The 27,480-nt window shown below is 30.7% G+C and overlaps 5 protein-coding genes across 7 annotated transcripts; 1 reads left to right on the top strand and 4 right to left on the bottom strand.

Moving 5' to 3' along the window:
- Positions 1-22: 22 nt before the first annotated feature.
- LOC111292497 (squamosa promoter-binding-like protein 7) lies at positions 23-6,080 on the bottom strand. 2 transcript variants are annotated; one of them, XM_022884916.2, is made up of 10 exons: positions 5,323-6,080; positions 4,837-5,009; positions 4,507-4,724; positions 4,347-4,421; positions 4,133-4,240; positions 3,448-3,565; positions 2,980-3,115; positions 2,338-2,497; positions 1,477-2,043; positions 23-750 (listed from the first exon to the last, which is right to left on the bottom strand). In XM_022884916.2, exons 1-10 carry the CDS (start codon positions 5,898-5,900, stop codon positions 439-441), a joined length of 2,445 nt encoding a protein of 814 aa, XP_022740651.2. In that variant the 5' UTR covers positions 5,901-6,080; the 3' UTR covers positions 23-438. The 2 variants fall into 2 exon arrangements, with proteins under 2 accessions (XP_022740651.2, XP_089601246.1); XM_089745120.1 differs by having other exon boundaries at positions 4,837-4,980.
- Positions 6,081-11,410: 5,330 nt separating this feature from the next.
- On the bottom strand, positions 11,411-13,967 carry LOC111292511 (NADH dehydrogenase [ubiquinone] 1 alpha subcomplex subunit 8-B-like). Of its 2 annotated transcripts, XM_022884943.2 has the most exons (3): positions 13,832-13,967; positions 13,529-13,750; positions 11,411-11,747 (listed from the first exon to the last, which is right to left on the bottom strand). In XM_022884943.2, exons 2-3 carry the CDS (start codon positions 13,714-13,716, stop codon positions 11,615-11,617), a joined length of 321 nt encoding a protein of 106 aa, XP_022740678.1. In that variant the 5' UTR covers positions 13,717-13,750; positions 13,832-13,967; the 3' UTR covers positions 11,411-11,614. The 2 variants fall into 2 exon arrangements, with proteins under 2 accessions (XP_022740678.1, XP_022740669.1); XM_022884934.2 differs by having other exon boundaries at positions 13,529-13,957.
- Positions 13,967-15,891, top strand: LOC111292523 (uncharacterized). The gene is made up of 2 exons (XM_022884955.2): positions 13,967-14,122; positions 15,594-15,891. Exon 2 carries the CDS (start codon positions 15,596-15,598, stop codon positions 15,770-15,772), a length of 177 nt encoding a protein of 58 aa, XP_022740690.1. The 5' UTR covers positions 13,967-14,122; positions 15,594-15,595; the 3' UTR covers positions 15,773-15,891.
- Positions 15,892-16,881: 990 nt separating this feature from the next.
- LOC149514194 (peroxidase 27-like) lies at positions 16,882-19,122 on the bottom strand. Its single transcript, XM_089745702.1, has 4 exons — positions 19,042-19,122; positions 18,158-18,323; positions 17,118-17,288; positions 16,882-17,072 (listed from the first exon to the last, which is right to left on the bottom strand). The coding sequence occupies exons 1-4, from the start codon at positions 19,120-19,122 to the stop codon at positions 16,882-16,884; spliced, it is 609 nt and encodes a 202-aa protein (XP_089601828.1).
- A 6,615-nt stretch (positions 19,123-25,737) lies between these two features.
- LOC149514193 (uncharacterized) lies at positions 25,738-26,686 on the bottom strand. The gene has a single exon (XM_089744991.1). It carries the CDS (start codon positions 26,515-26,517, stop codon positions 26,092-26,094), a length of 426 nt encoding a protein of 141 aa, XP_089601117.1. The 5' UTR covers positions 26,518-26,686; the 3' UTR covers positions 25,738-26,091.
- Positions 26,687-27,480: the final 794 nt, after the last annotated feature.

Raw genomic sequence — 27,480 nt, 5'->3', positions numbered from 1 at the left:
AACCAAGAACAAGACCAGAAAGTTAATAACAGATGCTTGAACAGATGCTCCCTAAATATACTATAATTTCAACAGTAGGGGCAGTTTGTTTACTACTGTCTTATTTCTTTTGAGAGACAACCATTGAATACAACAAAAAATAATACAGGGAAACACAAAGGCCTAAAACTGCTTACAATGAATAACAGAGGTCCCTCACTGATCTTACATTCAACAACCATCATGTTGCCGTTCATGCTTTCTGAAAATTCTAGATTCCCCATTTTGTCAGGTGCACTTGGATTGAGGAAACAATGTCAAATAAATCTCAGAAATCAGATTCAAAACTTGGGGGAACACAATCACATGCTGAAGCTTCGGACAGCTTGATTTCATCAAACCTAACATACATTAAATATATACATATGAGACCTGTAGCACTTGTTTGGCTGGATTACCTCATTCAGCATCTAAGACCCTGTCGAACAAACACCTGCGAATTGTTATCGCAAACTCACCAACTTTATTAGGGTGGAAAACGACTGCACATATCCCTAAGCAAATAGCAGCAGTAGCAATTAGAAATACAGCGGGACGAGATCTCAATGCTGTGGTAGCGAAAATGGAACTACATGATTTTCGCGGGCATTCCTTGCCGAGGTTCACATTCATGATAATATCTTTGTTTAAAAGCGGAACAGTCTCGCTTCTAGTGAAAGTTGTAGATGCCATCGTTGCTCCTAATTTACCATTAGTTCTTTCCTCCAAATCCTGCAAATAAAACATCATTATAAGCATGGAAATATGTATGATATGTAAAAGCTAGATATATGACATCAGAGGTTTTCAAAATCCCTCTTATACTCTACCAACGATATCTTTTGCAATGAAATGTATTTATTCCTCACTCCTCAGTAGCCGAAATGACAAAAAGCTTTCATGCATTAAGAAACCAGATTGCTCAAAATTTCATAGAGGCATAACACCAAATCTGTAGAACAGTAGAGAAATTTTGAAACATATGGAATATTTACATAGCAAACATTATGCCAGAAATTTCTCGAGATAGGGATACATATAATATGATCATACACAAAAGACTCCTATGTTTATTTCATGGTAAGAAGAAAGAAAAAGATGGTAAACTTGGATGAAGAGGAAAAGATAAAGGGGTGGGGGGGGGGGGGGGGGGGGGAGGGGGGGAGAATGGAGAGTGCCTCAGCCAACCATCAAAGAACAAATGGATTTTGGATTAGAATGTGTAGCTCACAGAACAAAAATGAGAGTGAAGTTAGGGTAGGATTTTCAGCCAACAAGGAGAGACAAAACTAATGAGGGGTTTCCAAAAGATAATGCAAACACTTTTCAACTGACGTGGTGCATGCTACATGGATCATACAAAACCATTGTGCTTTATTTAGAACCAAAATATACAGAACCAAGAAAATGAAAAAGAAAATGAAAACTGGCTTATTTAACAAAATTTTCAGTCCTCACCTGGGAAACATTTGGAACAACTGATAGCTCATCCTTTTTGAAGCTGCTTGGAGAATACCAATTTCTTTCTTGTTTGATGTACTCTGAAAGAAGCACAGGACTTTCACCTTTTTTAAGTTTGTTACCAAGGAAATCTCTAGCATAATCCATATATTTCTGTAATAACCTTATATCAGAATCATTAGTTCCGTTAAACCCAGTTGTCTCCACCACAATCTTCAGATTTGGTAATACTTTTTTCAAAATGACTGTTGATTCACTTTGTATGAGAAAACTCAATAAACAATTGAATCTTTGAATTTGAGAAGAGGCCATAATTTCTCGAAAATTCTCCAATTTAGGCTCCCTCAATAACCACGCTATATCTAAAACAAGTTCAGAATAAGCTCTTTGTCGCAAAGTAGACACTTCACATGCCTCTAGCAATGATCCATTGGGAGAAAATTTTGATTCTTCTTGAGAAAGAGATGCATCAAACCTCTGCTGTATTGACTTCATCTCAGAACAAACTTCCTTGTCTCCAATTAGGACAGGAATAAAATTTGATAAACCAGACTGATTCTCAACCTACAAAAGAAATCCATAAATGAAATGAGATAACTCAAACATATTATGTGAAAACCTCATCCAGATTGATATAAATTTATTGTATCTCGACTTAGAGGAGATGGAAAGTATTTCATATATTTGTAATAATTGTATCACATGCCAGCAATAGCCAAAGAAAATGTATCTAATGTGAATAACAATTCCTCTGTCCATTGAACAAGATAGAATACAGATTGTAATGGCTTTTTCAAATATTCACTTTGAGATGAGACGACAATCTAAATATTAAGACAGAACTTTCATGATACCCACCTCAATGAATGCGGGACCAAAAAGATCTGGTTCAGTTTGAGGGACACAAATTTTGTATAATCGATGATCACAACTCGGAAAATCCTCTTTACTCTGAACATGTGTGGTTGCAACACAATAATCATACGGCAGATACCTTCCAGCAAAAGATACTAGAAACCTGGAATAGTTATCATCTGTCTTAAGCGTTATATTATAACAGGTCACTATACTGGCACAACACAAAGGAAGAGCTGAAAAAAATATTCAGGTCCGATATGACCTTCTTGCAGCATTTCCAAGTTTCAAACTGCTCTCCCCTCCCCCCCCCCCCCCCCCCCCAAAAAAAAAAAGGAACTTTGGACCACCATAAATAACAAAATATTAAACCACTATCATCACGAAAAACAGCAATATGAGGGCTAAATAATATCCTGAAATTTTAAAGAAATGCACCATATAGCCCCATTCCACACTGCATTTTCTTATACATAAAAAATTAATTAGATGCAGGAAGATGAGGGGTTAAAGATGGATTGTTCATAGAGTTGTCAACTAAATATTTTTGGGAAAGAAAAAAAAAGTAGTAAAGGCCATAAAGATCAAAAGGAAGGATAAAGTTTCACATAGATACATAATAATTTATAAAGGTAATATCCATACTGAAATTTGGGCTGCAGCAAATTGCTTCCGCAAGCAACAAACTCCATTGGCTTGCCAGCCTCAAAGCAAGCAGGATGAACATAATGAAGTCTCGGGGCCGGCACCTCCACATCAATTTTCACCATAGAAGTTCCATCTACACACACAAGAGACCTTAGTCACACTAAGAGATCTAAATAAATCAAATGCAGACACCTATAAGACCAAATAATTTAAACCAAGAAACGAAGCAGTTTAGAATAAATATGAAATCAAGAGCCCATCCAACGACATAAAATCTTAACTCCTGCTGCATGCTTGCTGCTTGGTTGATGCTGGAAGATTACCACAAATGAGGGAAAAGTTTATTCACCGGACATTATCTTCCAGAAATTTCAACCACCGACTTCAAGGCTTTTCAAATGGAGGCATCTAAATGTAAAATAAAATGAAAATAAAGTGTTCATGAATTTTACATTTTATTCTCACCTTTCCTGGTACGGAAAATCATGTTGTTAAGATAAATAGTCATGAAGCCTCTCCCATATAGCATCCTTCCAGGTGTAAAGACAAAGTCATGCATGTAGGTCATTGGATTTTCAGATAACTGTTTGGTAGAAGAAAAATTTAGGTTAATTTCCTGTCAAATCCACCAAAAACATGAAAGAGAAGGAAAGACTTGCAAGAACAAGAAGATAATTTTCTGAACGAAAAAAACTAATCACAATGTTGGCCTGAACTCATATTCACTATTAACATTAATTAAATATAAATAAAGGCATAAAAAACTCAAGAAAATAGCACATTTCTGAAATGTCTATAAAGTCAATTTTCATGAATGTAATTTTCTTGATGCACATCCACAGCAAGCATCAAAATTTCCACATTACAACAAATTGCATTGTTAGGTACATTATAAGCTACTTGATGAATATACCATACACCAAATGATCATTGTGCTGATAAATGCAAGCAAGTTACAAATACAAGATTAACAACTCAAGACTTCCAGAAACTATGTAGTTAAGGGAAGATCAGCCAAAGATTTTTCACTTCACATTGTTTAAATTCAACTATTGATGCGTGTGATGTATGACATGTCTGCATGATCAATACAAAGACATAATATAACTTAAAAAGAGAATAAATAAGAACCATCTAATTGAACCATTACCTTCATCCACATATTCTTTGGCATTGAAATAAAAACAGTCAAGATTGTGCAACCAGGGCGTACGTAGCCTTCCAACTCAACAGGCATATTGGCCAACCATTGAAAAATCTGTAATTCAGTTAGCCACATGTCAATCAAATTCCTTAGGTCTCTAACCACAAAAAAATATCTACTTATGTAAATACTAAACTGTAAGAATAATTCTTTAAAATACTTGGTGCCGAAGTCTTCTTGGGAATTCTGCCGGATTCCAATCATAAAGCTTGAATGAGATCCTGCCTGTAGGGCACTATAATGAAACACAAAATCAATATATCATTGGCAAGCTTCCTCTTATGAACAAAAGGCTATCATGAACAAATCAAACAACCCACCATGGATGAGTAAGAAGTCTTATTGTCACAGTAAGAAGTAGAAATTGAAAACTTGGAGTCATCTTTCCCTCCATCCATTTCAGTCTCAATAAGAGCTACAACACTATTATTATTGACACTCTGCAACATGGGAGCTGAGCAATGAGCAGAAACAAGCCCGTCTTCAGACTCAAAGGCTGGTACTTCTTCAGCCATCGGGCCACTCAAGCTTAAATCATCTGTATAACACAAAATAACACATTATGTAATGAGGAAGGAAAACTTGCAGGCAGCTCCTAGAAAAAGGATGATTCCATCCACAACTAGCTAGTTAAATCAAATTTATAGAACCTTTTCCTGCTTCACCATCACAAGCAATGTCTTCACTTTGCACAGCCCCTTGAGATTCCTTGTTGACTGTAGTCTTAGAACCAACAGGCTTCCTTCGCCGTCTATTGTTGTGCCGCTCTAGTTTCCTTCGACAACTCCTTTTACCTTCATCAAAATCCGAGAGCAGGTGAAACCTGACAGGTAATTATACAAAAAATAAACAGTTCAATACAAGAAACAATAACAACAACAACAACAACAATACAAATCTATCTTTGACATTTAACCATAAACAAGAAGTTCATTCATGGTCTGCAATTCAAAATTTTCACTTCTACATACTTATATTAACCAAAACAACTAATTGTGAATTTCGCCAGATTCAAAAAGACGAGAAATTGAATTACAACTTCAAGGCTCCATTTGATTGTTACTTTAAAATCAACAACAAAGCATAAATAATAAGCAGACTTAAGCTTAGCCTAATGAGTGAGAAGCAGAGCTTACTTGCCACACTGTTGACAATATCTCTTGGTTTCTCCATCGATCAAAACGGTTCTCGAGTTCGCGCATCCGAGACAAACCCTATGCCTCCTATGGTAACCTTTAAGCTCGCTGATATCCGCTTCGCAACCCGGAACTTGGCATCTGTACGTCCCTAACCCGATCCGCCCAGTTCGGGCTCGCTTCTTTCCTGGAACCCCCGCCTCTTCCTCTTCAAGCTTCTCGATTTGCGCGTCAATCTCGGGGCACGCGCACGGGACCCGGCTAGCTAGAAAATTTGAACAAATCATCCTCGGGTCTCGCTTCCTGACACGATCGGGCCCGGGAACTGGATCCGGATCCAGATCCGGATCCGGTGCTGGAGCTGGAACTGGAGCTTCTAACGGAGAAGGAGATAAGTTTTCGTCCTCAAAGAAGATGGAGAAGTGATCGTCTACGGTGAAGTCCAGGAGATCGCCCCAGTCCCAAAAGGAGGAAGCCGGGTCAGCTTCGGTCACCGGAAGATGCACGTCCATTTCTGGATCCTCAGACCAACGAGAGCCAGGCGACGTCTGCGTTGGAGGAGAAGAAACTTGTTCCATAACAATAAAAGACCTAATTCCAGATGATTTGGTTAGATTGGTGGTTGGATTAGTTGATGAAAAAGGGACGAAATCGACGGTGAGGTCGGGCTCAGATTCAAAGATTAGGTGGCGACTAGTCAATCGACTTCTTTTTTTTTTTTAAGCATTTTTTATTTTTAATCAATCTATGAAAATGACGAAACTCTGGTTGTTGAGGCGACATGGTAGATCAGGGTGCCACGAGCTGGGGAGGACACGCATCGGGTGGTGGGGTTGCGTGGACGGGAAGCGCGTGGGAATTGGAAGGCAGAGAATCGTTGTCGAAAGAGACGAATAGGCGCTATGATTACATGTCTACTCCAATAAAACGGGATATTTTTGGATAAGAGTCTTTGTCAGAAGTCCAAACTCAAAAGTCAATTATTTTGGTGGTCTTGCTTTGCTTTGGCTTAACTTTTAACATATAATTGATAATATGTGTTATATATGTATATAAGATATAAAAATTATATATGTTAAATAAAAAATCATATGATTTTTATACTTTTTATTACATCATGTATCTATTTAAATTTGTTAATAAAATTTATTATTATGGGTGATAATGGTACCAATAAGATCATATCAATTTGGTTTAATTTTTTAAATATTATATAACATTATAAATTTTAAAAATTTTATCTAAATTTAAATCGATCTTTCATATAATGTAGATATAATTAAAATTTATTAATTTAGTTTGATTTAATTTATTAATTTTTAAATTTTAAATTTTTTGTTTTTATATCTTATTTTAATATATTTAAATAGATTTTGATATAAAATTATTAATTTTTATTTTATAAAAATTTAAAATATATAAAAAATAATAAAAATATATAATTCGACTCATTTATTTTTTTATTTTTTCATTTTTTATCCAAAATTTAATTTAAATTTAATATATACATTTAATATTCAAACATAATTCAAACCAAATAAAAAATTTAATCTAAATCAAACCGAACACTATAATTTTTAAACGATTTTCAACTATTTTTTCATCCCTACTTATAATTATGTCAAAAGTAAAATGTTTTTAAAAGTATATAATGTTTTAAAAATATTTAAAAGTATTTATTGACATTTATTAAGATGACATTCATAAATAAAATTTCATAATTAATGTATGATTTTTTTAAAATAATAATAAAAATAACATATTAAATAAAAAATATTTTTCTTAAAAGTACTTTAATTTAATGGTTTTAATTATAACAGTTCATGTTAAGTTTGAAAACTAAAAATTAAACTAACTTTGTTCAATCGATTAAGGTTTTTCTTTTATTCAAAAAAGTTTTGAGTTTGAATATTATCGGTGAACATTTATTTAAATTATTTCGAATGCATAACTTATAATTATTTATTTTAAATTATCAAGTACGATATATCTTATTCTAATCTCTAAAGGACTGAACAATCTATCTATTTTTAAATTTTACTACACCAAAAAAAAAAAAACTAAAATTTGTATAAAGTTGGAAGGGGTCATTATTAAAAGCAAGGTTTGCATAAGAAGCAAGAATTATTGACAAAAACTATATATTTGCTTAGACTTTAAACAAGGCTGCTGGCACCAAATAAAAGGAAAAAGAGAAAAGATAATGCCATGTATCATATAAAAATGGGTTTGTTAATAATTGTTTCAATCCATATCCATTTCTCAACCACTTATGATTTATAAATAGTATGCATGTTTTAAATTAAAGTCAATGGATATCATAGAATCAATTTATCTATTCTTACATAATAATTTTTTATTAAAAATAGAATATGGATGAATTGTGTTATATTTATAATTTATTTATTTAATAAAATATTATTTATTAAAATTAATAAATTAATAAAAAATAAATTTATTCACAAATTATTTATTAAATACTTTATTAGTTTTCAATAATAAATTTGAACATAAACAAATTTTATTTTATTTATTACCATTTCAATAAAATATATTTACAAATTATACATCAAACATTTAATTCATTTACTCCTCTACTTTTGATTTTCCATGATTTAGGATGGACATTCAATCAAAGCCAATTTATAGTGAATTGATTCAATCCATAACATAGGTTTTGATTGAAAATCACAAATACATAATAAATTTATCAAGAAAACAATAATAATAAAAATATCATCTATTAAATTATCGATAACATTATATTTAATTTAAAATCAATTGATTGTACGTTAAATATAAAAATAATAAGTTTTTTTGTGTGATTTGGACATCATATATGTAATCATAATAAAGAAATCATGAAAGGAACAATAATTAAAACAACATTTGCAATGATTTTGAAATAATAGGTTGCGTATTCAACTTTGAAACAAATTGTTTTTGTACATCAAATGTAAAAGACAAATAATTTGTTGTTTGATTTGGATATTACAAATAGGCATAATAAATTTATCACCAAGGAAAATAATAATTGGAATATGAAAGTTTAACCAAAGAAAATAATTATGAAAGTTGAAACTTACAAGTCTCAAACTAAAAAGTCAAATATTAAGCTATTAAAACATATTTTTGAAAAATTATTTGATATATGGGATTGAGTGTTAGATCGTTTAAAAATAATATTAAAAAAATAAACATAACTAATATGAAGATACTTAAATCAATATGTGATAAAATTAAAAGAAATAATAAAAAATTAAAAGATTCTAAAAAAAATTTTAAAAAAAATTCTGAATTAAGAAAAAAATGAATGAGTGGTTAAAGATAGTTTGAACATATGAAACATATGTCTATTTATGCATTAGTTAAGAGAAATAGATTTTTAGATTTGAGAGAGACCAAAGCTTTTAAAAGTAAATTACGAAAAATATAAATGCAAATAATAAGAGATGATAGGTGAGTTAAGAAAATAAATGAAAAAATTAATTTTTTTTATAGAAATTAATGGTACAAGAAAATTTAAAACTATAACTTAACATGATTTTTTTTTTTTACCTTTTATATAATCGATCCCAAAGTTATGAAATATAAAACTTAGTATATTATTATTATTGTATTTAAGAAAATTTTTAATTACACAAGCTAAGTTAAAAGACCGGTACACATTGTATTTTTTAATATACTTTAAAAATATGTATATTTAATAATTATTTGTTAATCTCACTCACAAAATTTAAAAATTTCACTATTAATAAATTTAATAATTTTTTTGTATATATATATATATATTCAAATTTTGAAACCATTAAGCAAAACAAAGATTATTAACTATATATTTCATTCATCCTTTATGTATATATATATATATATATATTATAGATGAATATTTAGAAATTATAACCTGTGAAGCTGAGAGCAATTGTAATATTCCATGATGTGTGTGGCCATATTGTTTTAGCAGTATTTTAACTCATAAGTTGTTTTGTTAAAGTAGTCGAGATTAGGAGTGTAAATAATATATTAGTATTCGTAAATTATTCGGGTTCGACTCGAAGAAAATTCAAATTCGGTTTGATTATTATCGAGTAGTTCAACTTATCGATCGAGTCAAATTCGAGTATTTTTATATCCGATTCGAGTAGTTCGCGAGTCTAATCGAGTTTTCATATTTAAATATATTTTTATTATTTTAATTAATAAAATATTTTGAGTTCGAGTTCAAGCATAAATAATCAAACTTTTATCGAGTATATGAATCGAGCTTATTTTTATATATTAATCGAGCTTAATCGAACGAGCTCGAATAGCTCGAATTCGATCACGTATCAAACTCGAACTTGAAAAATAAAATTCGATCGAGTTCGAATTGAATATCGAACCCTAAATTGTGAGTCGAACTCAAGTTTAAATTTCTCACTGTATCAACTCGATTACACCTTAATCATGATAATAATCAAGTCCACTGACAAAATACTATCCTCATTCAAAAGTGTCCAAAAGTTACTATTTTATGAGTTTTTTCGTACAGAAATGTCAATACATAGAATATACAAAGAGTAAAATATATATATTTTTATTATATTTATTTTTGTATTTATATTTAACGGATGTTTCATATTTATTTTTATTTTTATTTTCATGAATATTTAATAGGTATAACCTTATAAGTAATCCTCATATTTATATTTTTAAAAAAACTAATATTTATTTTTTAAAATTAAAATTTTTATCTTATATATTTAGATAATTTTTTTATAAATATATATAAATATATTTTTTAATAAAAATATATGAAATTTATTTAATTTAAAATAATAATTTATATTTATTTACTAAATATATATAAATATATATGTAGGGTATAGATATGGTTCAAATGCTATATTATTCTTCTCCATTTTCATACTGAATAAAAATTTAAAATTATCCCTATTTTTATACTCACAATGTAATATCTATCTCTATTTGAATAAAAAATCAGATTTTCATTGAATATGAATAAGATTGATATCCATACTTTCAAATGCATGTGGCATAGTTAAAAGATGAATAAAATTTGTAGTTATGCATAATTTCTTTGGCTTTTTTTTTTTTTAATTTCTTACTTTTATTCACTTAATGCTAGCAATAGGATAATGTTATGTCACTGCTGAAAATTGCAAAATTCATTTATCCTCTCATCTCTTTCCTTTGAATTTCTTAATGGTAATTATGAAGCTCTGCCTCACGATAGTTTTCCTTTGTGTTTGCTTAAATTTTAATATTCAAATCATTGTTGTCAATTAGAGACATTATGCAATCTCCTCCAGTGAATTAAAATAATATATCTGCCATGGTGGCCTTGTTTATGCAGATAATAAAGTAGAAAGGGAGAGTTTAAAAGACTTACTAAAGATTAAAGATATCATAAAGTGATGGACAACTTGATTTTCCATCAAAGCTTCTACATTAATATTATCCATAATCCCACCTTCACCAGCTATTGACTACAAATTGCATGGGGTCTTCTTCTTTGACTTTGGGTTTGTGAGGCTTGCTGCCATTCAATGAACTCACCAGCTAAAATGTTCATGAGATGATTAGATCATAGGAGTTCCTTATCCTTTTTTTTTTATCATATGAGAAAATTTGTTAAGATTAATATCTTTTCATTATACTATACAGTTAAGAAAGAAAGAATTTAGAGCTTATATTTGGCCAAAGAAAGAATCATCCTCAAACAAAGGAAGCCAATTAAAGTATTTACAGGCACAGATTTGTTGGAATTGTCCAAGAAAAAGATAATTTGAGGTTTTAGAAAGTTGGGCAAAGAGAGCTAAGAAGTTGTCAGATGCTGATCAACCAGGACAACATTCCCAGTTTACCAACTCAATTGTGTTTTGTTCAAGAAGGGACACCAGGCTGAAGATGTGCTAGACCAAGCTCTCCTGTTCATTTCGGATTATGTTCCTTCAATTTGGTTAAAGAATTCTAATAGCATAGCAGCCAAGGTTTTCCTGGTTTTGTTTCTTGAAGCCTATATTTCCTTTGGTAGCTGATCAGAAAAGACCAAAAAAAAGAAAAAAAAAAGGAAGAGAAAAGATCATGAATGAATCAACCATCATGGATTATGTTCAAAAATGGCAGTGTAGTCATTTTCAGTTGGAAAAAAATCCCAAGAACAATCTTTAACCATGCAAAAGGGAGACGATGCTTTTTGGATAAATACAGGACAACAACAGTTTTTGCTCGTTGCAAACTGGTCTGCCTAACTTATTTCAAGCATGGACTAGGAATGTTTGTTCGCCAATCACTCCAAAGGGCATGCTTTCTCAAAAGCTTGCTGCTGTTTGCGACATAAATCAAATTCGTCTGTATAGTAATACATGCATCCGACATAACCTTCCATGGGGTCTTTGCATCTGTGATAAAGATCTTTTAGCCTGCAGAGTCAAACATTCCATAATTAAGCTAAATGAAAAAGTATGTAGTCACGTATTCGGGTGATGTTCAGTTCCCCAAGAAAATGTGCTACATTAAATGCATATGTACATGGAGATCTTGATAAATTTTTGTTATGGAATTAAAAGCATCAATATACAATGGTTAGCATTACAGATGATTCGCAGGCAAGAAAATCCTATCGTTCAGTCGTACTGATCATTCTACCCATCAGTAAGGGCTAAGGAGAAACAAAAAGGGATGATGTGCTTCAATATTTAAAAGAAAGCCATTCAAAGAAACTAAGCAATTGAAATGAGGTTAAAGTAAAGTGATATTTTGAGTTCCCACATTTTACTTTCAAGGGATTCAATATCACTATCGCTATGACAAACAAAAGAGCAAACTTCACAAAGGTACTATAAGTTTAGAGGAGTTTTTGAATCACTTAAGTTCTAATTCAATTCAGATATCCGCTCGAAAAGAGTAAAGAATAGTGACTTAAAGTTAAAAGTTGGCTGCATATTCACTAGAATTTTGGAACTCCATATCCTGCAATGCTGCCATGATCTAATTGTTGTTGCCTTGGACTTCATAAAGATTCATATTCCCAATGAAAATTGTAGCTTTCCGATAACTTGCAAGCGTAAGAACCACAAGATGTTAATATTTAGGGCATCTTTAAGCTAAAAAATGCACTTTCCTCCGAAATTGAATCCAAAGCAAGTGAATGTAGCAAGCAGCCAGTAGCCTACTTTGTAAATGGTGAAGTGGGAAGCTCAATTGTTACACTCAACACAAGAGAAGGCTAAAGCCTAACAAAAACTTGGTTGGTTCACAGTAAGCAGATCTAAAGCTGAATCAAACTAACCACAAAACCAACCTAACATACCATGAGGAAGAACAAACATTAGATTCTATGGCACAGTTCAACAAGAATCTATTTCGCTTTCGTCTAATCATATAGAGACTACCATGTATGCATCTCAACTCACAATGGAAATTAAATTAAGATCAATCAACAACTTCTAACCAAATTAAATTTAGCAAAGCAACCAACATTGTTGCCATAGACACAAATTCTAGCTGCTCAACCAAGTGTTAACAAATCAGAACCACAAAGTTACAGAAAGCAAGGCTCATTTTCCCGGTCACCTGCAGGGATGAGACTAATCTGCATTTTCTTTAGCCATACTTTCCCAGTACAGAAGTAAAACCTCAAAAAAAAAAAAAAAACCCTAATTCCAAATTTACACACTATATTTAAGAGTCCCCATGAACCGAACATGAACAAAATTTGCTATTTCCGTGATCTATTAATTTAATTAACGAATCCTGAAATATTGTTTATAATCATTAATTGAGCTTAATAAACAAATATAATCAAACAAAAACTGAGTCTATTCGCAAACTATTGAATGCTTTGATCATATACAACCAAATATGAACGAATTTTGCTATGTTTGTAATCTGTTCATTTGATTAACGAACGTTGAAATGTTATTTGTGTTCATTTATTAAGCTTAATAAATAAATATAAATGAACAGAAACCGAGCCTATTCACAAACCGATAAAGTAGCTATATTTCCATTAAAAATACTAGAACCCAATAATCCTAATTATCACACATCGCCTAAGTCAATCTTATTTTCCATCAATTCCTTTTCAATTCCAACATTATCTTATATATATATATATATATATATATATATATATATATAATTCAGCAAAAACAACAAAGAAATTAAAAAAAATGGTAAAACTGAAAATCGGAATGCTTACACGCCAAGGGCGCAACGAGTAGCTTGGCGGCCCTGATCGAGACATTTCTCAGGGTTTGGATCTTTCTTCTTGCACTTTAGGAACTCCACGTTTTCAGGCATACATTTAATTTCTATGTGCTTTGCTGCTGACATCAGCACCGACGATGTCGGTATCGGTTCTCCCGCCGCATCGACCACGTTCGCCATTTCCACCCCTACCCTCGAAAAAAATCACTTCTTTCTGCACCAATAAAAAAAAAACCCAACTATTCTACGATCAATGGAAAAAGAAAGAGAAATTTATTGGGAGTTAATTATTTACCCTATCAATTAATTGGGTATTTGCTTAAACTCAGAGAGAAGACTGTGTGAGAGAGAAATGGGGGATTTTTGTTTAGGGTAGTAGTGAAGGCTCTGAGGAAGTGGTAACGGATGCTAAACGGTGGTGACGGTTCGTAATTTTGTTTTGCATCTAAGGGTATTTATGTAATTTCAAACATTGGGTTTTTTATTCCTTTCATCTAGCCCTAAAACCCTAGCTTTCTGCAATTTGTTTGCTTTTCTTTCTCTCTTCGGCCAATCTCGAAACTGTGATTCACGAGACAATTTGAAGGCAAGTTCTTTTCTTTTTTTTTTTTTGAATTTAATGCTAAAGTTACTTCCTTTTCTCACTTCTTTGCTTCGTTTTGCTGTTTCTTACGGTTTTTTGTGATGGAGAAAGTGTTTAGTTTGCTGAAATTTACAGAGATCTTGGATCTGATTTTAGCGTGGAAATGTCAAATTATTTGAAATTTAGGCAAAAAAAGATTACTTTTTTAGCTTTAATTGCGTTATTGCAAAAGAGGGTTTTCTTTTCTTTTCTTTTTTCTTTTGGAATGATGGGTCATTGTATTACTATATGCTTCAGCTTTGTATTCTAATTTGTTGCTACAAACCAATTTAGATCAGAAATGGATAAAATGTTTGGCATCTGATCAACTTAAATTGATGGGGGAAGAAGCGGTTTTGGTTGTAGTGAAGAAAGGCAATTGAGCAGTGTCCCTTGCATTCTAGCTTAGAGGATGCTCATATAACTGCAGAATTGTTGATTGATTAGTAATTCGGTGATTACCTATTTACCTTTTCCAAGTGTTTCTCTCGGGGGAACTTTTCTTTGGGTAGCTTTAGACATAGGATTGAGTTGATAGGCTGCAGTCAAGTGAAAAAAAAAAGGCTGCATGTGCTGAAATTTTAACTGTAGAAATGGTGGATGCCGCTTCTTAAGGGTGGCTGCTTGAACCAATTGAAGTAGGCTCGAAGTAAGCTCCTAGTTCGAAATGCAGTGAATTTAGCTCTTCTAGTTCTGTACTAAAACTTATTGATGTTTATAGTACCGAAAAACTAAGCATTGGAAACTTGTTGTCTCCTTGAGCACCTAAGTCTTTACACCTGACCTCCCCCTTTCTGCAAAATTTCTAATTTATACTTTAATAAAGGCATTGTTTATATGTTCAACTAGTCATTCAAGGTGAGCTGAGCTCTGCTAAAGAAATTTTCCTTGGCTGGCTTGACTAGGTTTGTTGGACTGGATGGTCCACCTAGCCCATAGACAATTCTGTACTTTTTAGTGTTGGGGAGATGTGGATGGCTTAGTTCTTTATGTGTTAGTCTTAGATTTATTTGATGTTCATTATATGTATTTGGATTCAGACAGTTGCTCACTCACTGTGAAACAAAAGTTCAAATGCACGTGCGCATCTAAAACTGTGGATTTTGCTAACAAATGCCTCAAGGGCACTCTTTAAAGTTACCATATTAGATAATATATATTTTCAATGCATTGAAATTCATCATATTAACTGTCAACTATTACATTTAATATAAGAATATTAGTATAAATAGTAACTTAACTAATCTGAAAGAGTGTAGTAAGGGGATTCGTTAGCAAAAATCATTAAGCTTATAAAAAATACACTTTTACTCATTGGCATACAAAATGGTAGGATCAGTGTTGTTTCTTGCTGCTTATTTGTAAAGACTTTCTTTTCTTTCTAAAAAGCATCTATTTCTACTGATTTGTTTGTGTTCTTCTCATGTATGTTCAGAAATGGGTGATAAGAAGAAGAAGACTTTTATGTTTATCCGTCTTGTCTCAGCAGCTGGGACTGGATTCTTCTATGTGAAGAGGAAAAGTGCCAAGAAAGTGGCAGAGAAACTTGAGTTCCGCAAGTACGATCCTCGGGTAAATCGCCATGTTCTTTTCACAGAACAAAAAATGAAATAAGGAACCTGTTATGTATAAGCTATGCTAATTTTAGACCAATGTACAAGTGCTGTTTCAGTGTTTCTTGTGGACGATATCAAATTATGCAAGCCTGAACAAAGGGCGATTGTTTTTAGTTACATTGCTTCTCGATTAATTACCCTCCCTCTCTATCTCAAGTTGAGCATGATTTTTGCATTGCTATATGGCATGTTGGTTCAAGCCTCCAGGATATGGCCCAACGTTTGATTTGAGGATCATTATCATGTGTTAAATGCAGCATGATTTATTTAGATTACTGGCATAAACCTACTATTCAGTCTAACAACTAATCAATGAGAAGCATTTAATCCTATAGAAACAAAAAAATATATTTCGCACCCAACCATCACACATTATTGCATTGATAGCATGTTTTATGTTTGCAGAGATGGAACTCTCCAATCAGACAGTCCTTTCTCATTTCATTATATGTTTGTAACAGTAGTTGCTAAATGTTTCTTCCTTATTAACACTTGATTTCTGTCATGTATGAGATGTTTGGTTCCTTCCAACATTGACAATGGAAGTAAGGGAAAATCAAGCTGGCTGGCAAGCAAATTGAGCCAAAGAAAAGGCTTGGTCTATTATCGGAGCTCCGTTCCTTTATTTGTCTATGAATGATTAATATCATGGATTGGCAATTGTTGAAGATGGATTTGCCATCAGGGTGTCCTTTTCCATGAAAAACTTTGCATCATCTTAATGGATCAACGTCCATATTTGACAGAAGAAAAATATTGCCACGAGAAAATACTTTATAAAAAATATTTTCTTTCAACTTTTTATTATTTTTTACAATTGTTAAAATATTTTTTTATTAACCATGCAAGTAAATAGGCACATTTTTGCCATTTTTGGACATATGTAAGCACATGAATCATTATCATAGGCAAAACTTAATATGAAGGAAATTTCAAAACATGTTTTCAAATTCCATAAAATAAAAATAAAACAAAACAAAATTTTCAAAAACTTAAAATATAAATTGTCAACAATGCCGAACGACTCCTAATTTTTTTGAGTAACTTGATGCATTAATAAATTATTTTTCCCCAGAATCTTGATATAGAGCTGAAAATTGATTTTTTTCACGGATTGACAAAACGGCAATTCTCCCTGATTTCTCCAGCATTTCCAGTGAGAACTTCAATGGCTGCCATTTTCCCCATTGATCTTGCAAAGGCATAAAAAACTGTACCTGACCTTTGTAACTGAGTCACAATCCATCTGGAAGTGCTGTCTGCAAGAAGTGCAGCATCAGCTACGAACAGCCCCTTGGCTTGGAGCAAGACATCATAGTAATGTTTGTCAAATGACAGTTAACTTCCAGGATCCATTTCCACTGTTATTGTTGGACTGGCTGGGTTGGGACATTGCTTTCTCAATGTGTCGGCATAAGTTGGGTCCAAGCTTGGATCAGCATCGCCTTTGCCGGTGAAGTTGTAAAGCCTTCTTGAAAATGTTTCACACTGAGCAACTCCCATGGTATGGGCACCTATTCCATGAGATTTTTACTTTTAAAATACGTTCAGAATTTTACTTTCAAAGTACTTTTATAAAAATTGAATCTTAATTCATAAAAAAATGTCAAATTTACTTTTTACATAAAAAGTTATAACTTAAAACAATGTTAACAATTCAAACCGTATCTATTATGTTCCGAACTAACTCAATTTTATAAGGTTGGTTTTTTATTTTTGAAAATCAAAGTTTAGGTTGGATCAAGTATTTTTGAAAAGAAAAAGTTGAAGTTAGATTTTATGCAAACCCGATATATATTTATATATATTATTATATTTTTTTAAAATTTATTTGATTATATATTTTTTATATTTATATTTTAAAAAAATAATATTTAAATATCCAAATAAATTGAGTTTAGGTATTAAATTTATAAAATTGGATCGAGACAAAACAAGTTTTTCGCCATCTTTATTAAAAAAGAAAGAAAGATATTATAAATATTTGAATTCGAATTTTAAATTTATTAAATATTATTTTTTAAGAAGATTACATGAATTACTTAATTAATATTCAAATTCAAAACGACAATTCCTTTCTTTATCAATTGAATTAACCTTTATGGATTTTAGATTTCAAATTGATCATGCACGATAGCATCTTAATGCACGATATTTTATTTTTTTACATAAATATCACCTTAATGCACAATAGGATCAAATAATATTCTCATTTTAACAATACTTCATATCCAAATTTTGTTGATGATTAAAAATAATTAAAATATTTTATTCACTATAGATTTAATATGAAAGTCAAATGCAAAGCATCAAGTATAATGTGAGCTTGTTAATTAATATAGACATGCTCCTGCATATATAAAGTAAGAAAGGAAACTCATACCTGAAAGAACAACAAGATCAACAACATCAAGACCTTTCTTGTTAAATACTTGAACTAGACTGCTGAAATTGTCAAAGGGTGCAGGGATGTTTCCATTGGTCTCGTTTAAGAGGGAAATTCTGCCATCTCTTCTTCCAAGGGCCACGTCCCAAAGGAGTCTTTTGAACTGTAAAATTAATATAATATTTCACAGTTACATTACGAACTCAATTGATTTATACAAGATGTGACGTTTTACCGGGACAGAAACTGCGTCACGAGCTGCCAATGCAAGAATATCAGCAGAGGAAACGACTTTAGGTCAAACGTTTTCGATTGCAGTCTTGATTTCATCGATCACGTCGAAACCAGACAAAAGATAGATTTCGAACTGCATCTTTCTCAGGTGTTGAATTATTATTAACAGCGTCCAACAACACAGATGCATCACATCCTGATATTGTAAGAGAGATAAATCACACATGAAGTTTATGATAATATATTAGAGAGTTCATACATATATATTAAATATTATTTGAACCCGAAATATTAAATTATTAAGTTTTTAGTCTTTTATGAATATATAAAATATTTCATTCAAATTTTTTAATGATATATAATTCTTTATTCACATATGAATCATATATTTCAATAATCTCCTCCGTTCATTTGTGAGTTCTGATCAAGTCTCACCTTAACTCCTTCTGTGCAAGTAATCTGATTAAGTTTTACCTTTTTTGGGCCAAGTAACTTTACATCTCTAGTGTACTTTTTGGGTCAGAGTGCTCTTTAAGGTTACACTCCAGGCTGACTCAACACATTGTCTACTTAAGTATTTTGCTTTTGCATATTATCATATACTCGCTACATTGAGTAGAAACTTTTAAATATCGACGTTCGAGCACGTGAAGTTGATAGACGGGGCCAACTTTTGATCTGTCAACAATCTCTCCTCTAACAACGTCACTGGGACTTGAACACGCCATAACATTGACTTTGATGTCACTTGTCACGGGCCAAGACTTGACCTTCAAACTCATGCAGCTTCAGGATTAGGGTATGCACTCATCTGGTATCTCAGATCAGCCTAACTGTCACGATTCATACCCTTATGAGGTATTGTCTATTTTGACCTCCTTGACCTCACGATTTTATCCCACAAAAAGTATCTCACAAGGAGGGAAATGTGTGAACCCTTATATCCCATAACTAATTCTAGTACACAGCCAATGTGAGATTCATGACTCTTTTTTAGGTCGGTGGCATCTTCCTCCATTCCAACAAAGGTCCACCGTCCTTAGTGGCACATTGTTAGTACCCCCAAAGTTTAGTTATAAGAGATTTTCCTTGAATATCATAATCTTACATCGAAAATTATAAGAGTTTTGAGTTTATCTTGTATCTCACATCGAAAGTTTAGTAAATGTATAAGGAGTTTCATCCTTATAAATAGATGTTTTAATTTTGGTTTGGTAATCTCAGATTGTTAGACACTAAGAGAATAGCTAGGTGAGTAAACTATTAAAATAGTGTAATTAGATTTTGGGTTAAGTTTTGAGTAAAGAGTTTTTGGTGACTTTTTTCATTCCAAAGTCTCAATTGTAAAGATTTATTTGATAGTGGATTAGGTTTAGAATAGATCATTTTAAGTTGGGCTAAAACAAATATATTTGTGTGTTCTTATTCTTAATTTAAGCTTACTATTTTATGTATGGATGCTACGTATGTGTGTTGATTTCCTAACAAGTGGTATCAGAGTAAAGTTCGAAGTTTGAGGTTAATGTGAAGAAGAGACTGGCCTAAAAGATCGTGAAGCAAGTATTTCAAGATGTCTAAAGAAGGTATGTCTAGTATTCCTATGCCTAAGTTTGAGATTCTGTTATTTGATGAAAAGAGTAATTTTATATTATGATAATGTACAATTCAAGATCTATTAGTACAACAAGGGTTAGATCAAGCATTAGAGAGCAATAAGCCTAAGAAAATGTCTTACGATAATTGAAATAGAATTTAAAAGAAAGCTGTTATATCATTAGATTGATGCTAACCCCAGAGGTAAAGTATAGTGTGTTGACTGAAAGTACTCCAAAGAGTTTATAGGATAAGCTTGAGGATATTTATGCTTTGAAGTCGTTAACTAACAGATTATATTTGAAGATAGATTTATATTCTATAAAAATGAAAGAAGGTATGAGTCTTTATAATTACCTGAATGAGTTTAATAGATTAGTTTCTCAATTGCTGATGGTTTCTAATGATGAGTTGGAAGATGAAGAAAATGCTTTAATTTTGTTGTCATATTTGCTTAAGTCTTATAAGCTTTTAGTTCAGACTTTGTTGGTGAGTAGGTCTATTTTGAAGTTGGAGGATGTGATTGCCTTGCTGCATGAAAATAAAAGGTTTATGAGAATATAAAACTTATCACTTGAGGGGAGTACACTAGTTGCAGAAGGTTTTAATCGAGAAAAGATTCAAAAGATGATTGATGGATCAAAAGAGAGATCTAAGTCAAGTGATAAAGATTACAGCGACATAGAATATTATTATTGTGGTGAAAAATGATATATTCAAATGCACTATAAGAAGTTAAGAAAGGATATAGTTGCTTTCAAAAGAACGAATGACGATAAAAAATTGGATGAAGAAAAAATGATATTGTTGCTGTTATGTCTTATAATGATGATATCATTTTGACTACTTGTAAGAATGAGACTCAGACTTTGAAAGGTGATAAAGGTTGAGTTTTATATTTAGCTGCTACAGTCCATGTTTGTAATGATAGAAGTTGCTTTGTGGAGTTAGATGAAAATGAAAAGTATGAGGATATTGTGGTTGCTAACAACGAAAATGTGCATATTCAAGGCATTGGGAGTGTTTGTCTTAGATTTCACAATGATGGTGTTAGGACGCTTCATTATGTAAGGTATGTACCAAATTGTAGCTATAATTTAATTGCTTTAGGTGAATTAGCTTCTCGAAGGTACATATACTATGGTAATAATAATTGATTGAAAATATACAAGAATAGTAGTGTGATTTTACAAAGGAATAGATCAAAAATCACTTGTACATGCTTGATGAAGGCTCAGTTGTTGAGATCCCTGTGATGAAAAAAAAAAAGAAAGATAAGTGTGTTAGCTTTGTAGATTCTGTTAAAGTGCTTGAAGATTCAAGTTAAAGGAAGATTTGTTGAAATTTATCTTGAATCTCAGAATCCAACATTGAAAGTTATAAGAGTTTTGAGTTTGTCTTGTATCCCATATTGAAAGTTTAGTAAATGCATAAGGGATTTCACCCTTATAAATAAGATGTTTTGGTTTTGATTTAGTAATCCCAAATAGTTAGACACTAAGAGAATAGCTAAGTAAGTAGGCTATTAAAAAAGTGTAACTGAGTTTTGGGTTAAGTTTTGAATAAGGAGTTTTTAGTGACTTTTCTTATTTCAAAAGTCTTTAATTATAAAGATTTATTTGATAGTGAAATAGGTTTGGAGTAAACTATTTTGAGTTTGACTGAAACAAATATGTTTGTGTATTGTTATTCTTGATTTAAGCTTGCTAGTTTGTGCATAGGTACTGCATGTATGTGTTGATTTCCTAACAAATACAACAAACATTTCAGATAAAAAAAAGTCAGTATATATAACTTAGCTACCAAGAAACCTAGAAACTTACCTTAACAAAGCAGTCATGAAACTGCATTCTAATAAGTTTTACACCCAAAGATGTATTACTTTGGGCTTTGTTCCAAATAATGTTGTGTACAATCCTCTCAGCTAGTGGGCATGCTTCCTCGTAGAAGTTATACCTTAACACGTCTGCATTACAAACCTTGACAATTCCAAACAAAGCAAGAGAAACAAAGAGAATGGAAATGCTATATCCAGTCCTTATTTTCAACAAGTTTTGGAAATCAAAATGAACATAAGAGATTGAGCAGATCAATGGTTAAGAACTTAAGTTTGTTCTTTTATATAGACTTGGAAATGGAGGTGTTGGAAACTACTTTTTGATTATAAAAATATTAAAATCACCTCAATCATAGTTTAAGGGTTTTGTCAAAGACCCAACTTTCTTTTATTCCTCCTTAACCAATCCAACTATAAAAGTCTTCTATTATTAGAATGGGATAATATCATTAATGCTTTTCAATTATAGTGAAATATTATTTAAATTTTAAAAATCTTGATTTTAATTTGATACCTAAATTTTATTTCAACAAAAAATTAAAGGTATTTTTTATTTTTGGGTCTATTTGACATATACAATGCCACGTCAATTTGATTACATCATTATTCTATCCTACAGATCCCTCACTTTCTACCTATAAATAGAGTCATTTAGGTACCATCTATCTATTTAATTATTTTCCTTTATTATCTTATTTTTTCCTTATTTCGATTTCTAACTTGAACGTTGGAATTCAATCGCAAGAAATAATATTTGTCTCTACTCTTAACCGCTCTTTTTCTTTTTTATAAATTCAAGGTCCTGACCCTAGATTAAAATTCGGCACCAACATCTCCCATTAAAAAAACCAGATAAGACTGAATTAAGAGGTGAATATCTTCTGTTTTTTGGTGTTAATAATTGATTAATTTGACTTGATTTTTTTTAATCAATATGTTACTAATATTTAGGGGAACAAATCCAATTGAGGGGAGCTCCAATTGTTTGCATTTGTATATAATTAATAAAGAATGAACACAAAATTTTCAATTTTGTTTCGTATATATTAATGCTTAATTTATGAAATTGATAAATTTACATAGCTCACTCTTCAAAAAAAGTCAATAATTTTCCTTTTGAAAACTTTAAAATTAAATGTTTAGTATTTTTATTTATAATTATTTATATTATTTAATTTAATCTCATTATTAACAAATTAGTAACAAAGTCAGCAGCATTTTATATATAATAAGAATGGAATGAGTTCTTACAAAGATTTTCATAATGTGTCATTGTATGAAAATAGAAAAAAATTATGTATATAACAATCATATTTTCCTTTTTAGGCATGAAATGAACAATTAATTAACTGATTATTTGAAAACTAGGGAGTGCATATATTATATTTTGAGAAATTATCTTATTCATCGACACATATTTTTTATGATATATTGAAAATTTTTAATAATTAATTAAAAATATAATAATATATATCTATCTCTTAATTTCAATTATAAAATTAAAAAATTTAATAGACAGTATATAAAATCAAGTTACCTAATGAATTAATTTTTTTTAGTTTCTAACCAAGAAAAACAAAATAATTTTATAGTATGGTTGGTTAAAAGAAAATGTGAGTGGTGGACATGATTTACTTGAACTAACGATTAAAGATGGCAGCACAACCTATGTCTAACGGTTTTCGAATTGATTAACTTCTTAAGATTGATTTTTTTTTAAAATTAAATTTAAGATCGAATCGAGTTGAGTAATTATAAAATAAAGTCATAGTTAAATTTAGACAAACATAATCCGACTTGATCCGATATATATAAAAAAATTTATTTTTTAATTATTTACTTAAATTTATATTTATATATTTATTTAATTTTAATTTATAATAAAAATTATTTTATTAATTTCAAATTAGATCAGATATGATTTATATAATATTAGATTGGTCGAATTCAAATATAAAAAATTAAAAAAATATCAAATTGAATTTTAATATTATAAATATAATATTAGATCGAATTTAAGACGAACAAAAACTCATCTTGATCCAATTTATTGTCATGATGACTGAAATGTTTCCCCAAAACCTGGATGATATAATATCAAAGGTGGAGCTAGCGTTTACACAAAAACACAACTGTGACGAGGGTGGCGCACGTTGCTGGTCTTTGAATTTGAAGACTGAAAATAAATTTACATTTGCATTTGCATTTTCATTGCACGTTGCTGCTCTCTGATCTCTATACTTAAGAATTCTTCTTGTTAGGTATATATGGACTTGGACAATGTCTCATCATATCACCTTCTTTCACATATAATTTTAAATATTATATAATAATACGATATAAAAATATATAAAATTAATATAATTTAAATTAGTTTATTTCATTTGTTAGTTTATATAAACACATATATATATATATTTTTATATATAAAACCCGTAATTTAAGAATAAAAAAATTTGGTTGTTGGAATTACAATCTTTTTTTATCTTCTTTAGAACTCTCAAATGGAAGTCTAACCCAATAGTCTCTGGCTACTAACCTGTTTAAGCTTGGTTTTTTTAATGGAAACTTTGATATTTTCAACCAAAAAAAAAAAAAAAGAAACTTGATATGTGCTGTATGGGGTAGGATTAAAACTGCTTATGAGCCGGACCTGGTATGATATCTTAGCATTTTAAGTAAGTTTAGGTTCGATTCAACTTGATTTTTCAGTTTTTATTTTTTGTTCAAATCTATTTTTGTATGTAATAATAAAATCAAAATTCGTTCAAAGTATTGATATTTAAAATTAAAAAAAAAATTAATTATTAATTTAACTAATTTGATTAATTCTAATTGAATTTATGAGTCATTTGGGTTTAAGTTCAATTTAATTTTATTGAATACAATTTAAAATTAAATCATTATTCTGTAAAAAAAAAGAAATGAATTTGATCTTAATTAAGTAATAAAACAAATAAGTCTTGGTCCATTGTAATAAAAATATATTTTTTAATTTTCAGGCCGATTGAGTCAAACTCGAACCGTAAATAGTAAAATCTAAGCTTGACCTTTTTATTTGTTCAAAATTTATTTATTTGTTCAAACTTATTTAATGAATTTAATATTCATATCTGAACTTTTCAAAATTTAGGATAGTGATTTTGACATTTCTTCAATTGAGTATTGCTCGTGGGATCAGCTTCTTCAGATATGTACCGAAGAAATATCACATTTTATTTCAATTTCAGCTTTGACTCTTATCTTTTTTGCTGGGGGGGGGGGGGGGGGGGACAACAACTCTTGTTCCAAATCTTCATCTACCTTAAGAAGTGTCAGCAGTAGATCCAAAGAGAGAAACGAAACCACAAAAAAAAAAAAAAAAAAAAAAGAGCTTGTTTTCATCTTGTCTTAATTCTCAACCCAAAGCTAAACCCATACCCTAAATCTTTTTGGATATTAATGGTAGAATGAATAATCAAATGAGGAATATAGTTTATTTAGATATCACAAGCCAATAATTATTAATAATTTAAAGAAAATTTATTTCATCTATTGTCAATGAAATTTTAATTTTAAATATTTTAATTTTATTTGTGAAATTAAAAAAATTATATTAATAATATATCAAATACTGATTCATAATTAAATTGTTTTTAATTTAAAATACATTTCGTAGATAATTTTTCTTTTATTATAACCTCACTATTATCAAATAAAATATTGACCTATCTGTAAATTACGGTCTCTTTTTTTTTTTTTTTATGTGCTTAAATACAAAACCAATTCATATGTAATTAAATATTTATAATTAAGAGTTCGAGTTCAATTGTTGATGCATGATTTTCTTGTTCAAAAGAGTAGAGTTCAATGATCTCTACTTTCCCAAATAATTAGAAAATGCAAATACATTTAGGATTAATTTTAGTGAATAAAATTTTCAGTATTGAGGCTGGAGCTTTTAATATGTAGACTATATATAAAGCCTCAAACTCCAGATTTCTTCAGGAAAAAACTGTTTATACATGATAAAGTCAAATCTTTCCAAGGCTTTTCTCTCCATTTTCCCAGAAAAGTACAAGTGATTTTCTAACCTATCTCAAAATAAATTAAAACAAAATAAAGAAGAACTCGGAGTATAGTTCAATTGGTTTATGTAGATAGCATCCAATATGTCTGAAGTTTTGATTAGAGTACTTGTCAACCTTTTCTCCTATCTTTAAATCACGACTTTTTTTGTATAAAAAAATTGAAGAAAAAATAAGGATGAAAAGAACTAACATTCAATTTAAGGGTATCCAACTGCCATGCAAGTCTCCCAAAACAACCTATCTTCCATAGCATCCATTGCCTCTCTGCAGAAATTGATACCAGACCTTAGGTCCTCATCTTCTGCCTCCTGATCAGCTGATACACATCCCAAAGCTTTATCTATAGACAGCACGTTGCAATTGCTCCGGCCTGGTGCAGTCTCTTTACAATCAATGAAATCTGCTTGGTCTTCATCAAGTTGAAGAATTACTTCATAAAAATCATCAAGTTTCTCTGTACTAATTGTGTCACAGCTACATGACTCTGCATCATCTTCATGATCAGCAGCAGCTATTTCCATGCTTTGACACTGCTTGATTGGTCCGTAATCGAGCTCAGAGTCCCCGCTATCTTCAACAAGAAGGAAGCGTGAAACATCCACCATTCCATTCTTGTTGTCCATGAATATAAATCTGGTTACTGTTCTATTAAGACTTTCAATTTTTTTTTCGTTAGGTAAGTTTTGCTGTTTCTATCTAGTGTTTATTCATATTTATATATTTTTTAAACATATTCTTGTCGAATCTAAAATTTAATTAAGTTGCTTCAAACCATCCAACAGATCTATTGTTGTTGAGCATTGATTACAACCATTCATTTCACCTTTCCAGTTAATGTTAGGTTCTGGGTTCAAAATCCATTTTTATTGGTGGGTTTCATGTCATCCATCCATTGCTAGCACTTTTTCAAGTTAATGGTCTTGCTCCTTTTGACACAATGAAAGAGAGAAAAGAAAAGCAGCCTGTTAACTCCTCAAGTCCTTATCGGTCCTTGGAAGAGAACAACATGTGACACGACAGGCCTTTTTTTTTATTATTATTCTAGAATTTGATTCCAGGAACGCAATTATTAAAGCCAAGGTTTGGATCGACTATGTCCATACATAATATTAATTTAGCGACCTGTTTAAGGCAACAGGTAAATTTAATAAAAAAGATATGAATATAAGATATAAAAATAATATAATTTAAAATTTTAATAATTATTATATTTAAATTTAATAAAATAAAAAAATATTTTATATTTTTATATTAATAGAAATTATAATATATAATTTACATATAAAATATGATACAAATATATAAATTTTAATATTTTATATTATATAAATATAGATCTAGCATTAGGGTTACAATGATATTTTAACTTCTCATCAACAAACAGACAGAGAGTTCTGACCACTTGACCACTATGTCTCTTGGAATTTAGGGAATCATTTCTTTGAAGACCCTTCGCAATTAGGAACTCCATCAATGTTTGATTCCTTTGCTTTTGCAGAGGGCAAAATGGAATTGACTAATTATAAGTTCATTAGTAAAATAGTTTTGTTTACTACTTCTCAATGGTTGGATTAAATGATGGTTTT

Source organism: Durio zibethinus, chromosome 16, assembly GCF_047325235.1.
Source record: "Durio zibethinus cultivar Kanyao isolate XHJ-2024 chromosome 16, ASM4732523v1, whole genome shotgun sequence".
NCBI classification, from domain to species: Eukaryota; Viridiplantae; Streptophyta; class Magnoliopsida; order Malvales; family Malvaceae; genus Durio; species Durio zibethinus.
Note: the sequence above shows the minus strand (reverse complement) of the source record. Positions and strands in the feature narration are given on the sequence as shown.

Coding starts and splice junctions, on each gene's coding strand:
- LOC111292523 (XM_022884955.2), top strand. CDS start 15,596: ATGGGTGATAAGAAGAAGAAGACTTTTATGTTTATCCGTCTTGTCTCA.
- LOC149514193 (XM_089744991.1), bottom strand. CDS start 26,517: ATGGACAACAAGAATGGAATGGTGGATGTTTCACGCTTCCTTCTTGTT.
- LOC111292511 (XM_022884943.2), bottom strand. CDS start 13,716: ATGGCGAACGTGGTCGATGCGGCGGGAGAACCGATACCGACATCGTCG. Junction 11,748..13,528: donor ACTCGTTGCGCCCTTGGCGT/GTAAGCATTCCG, acceptor TTGACTCTGCAG/GCTAAAAGATCTTTATCACA.
- LOC149514194 (XM_089745702.1), bottom strand. CDS start 19,122: ATGGCGTGTTCAAGTCCCAGTGACGTTGTTAGAGGAGAGATTGTTGAC. Junction 18,324..19,041: donor GCCCCGTCTATCAACTTCAC/GTGCTCGAACGT, acceptor TTAATTTTACAG/TTCAAAAGACTCCTTTGGGA. Junction 17,073..17,117: donor AGTGGAAATGGATCCTGGAA/GTTAACTGTCAT, acceptor TCTTGCTCCAAG/CCAAGGGGCTGTTCGTAGCT.
- LOC111292497 (XM_022884916.2), bottom strand. CDS start 5,900: ATGGAACAAGTTTCTTCTCCTCCAACGCAGACGTCGCCTGGCTCTCGT. Junction 4,422..4,506: donor AGACTTCTTACTCATCCATG/GTGGGTTGTTTG, acceptor GTTTCATTATAG/TGCCCTACAGGCAGGATCTC. Junction 2,044..2,337: donor TTGGTCCCGCATTCATTGAG/GTGGGTATCATG, acceptor TTTCTTTTGTAG/GTTGAGAATCAGTCTGGTTT.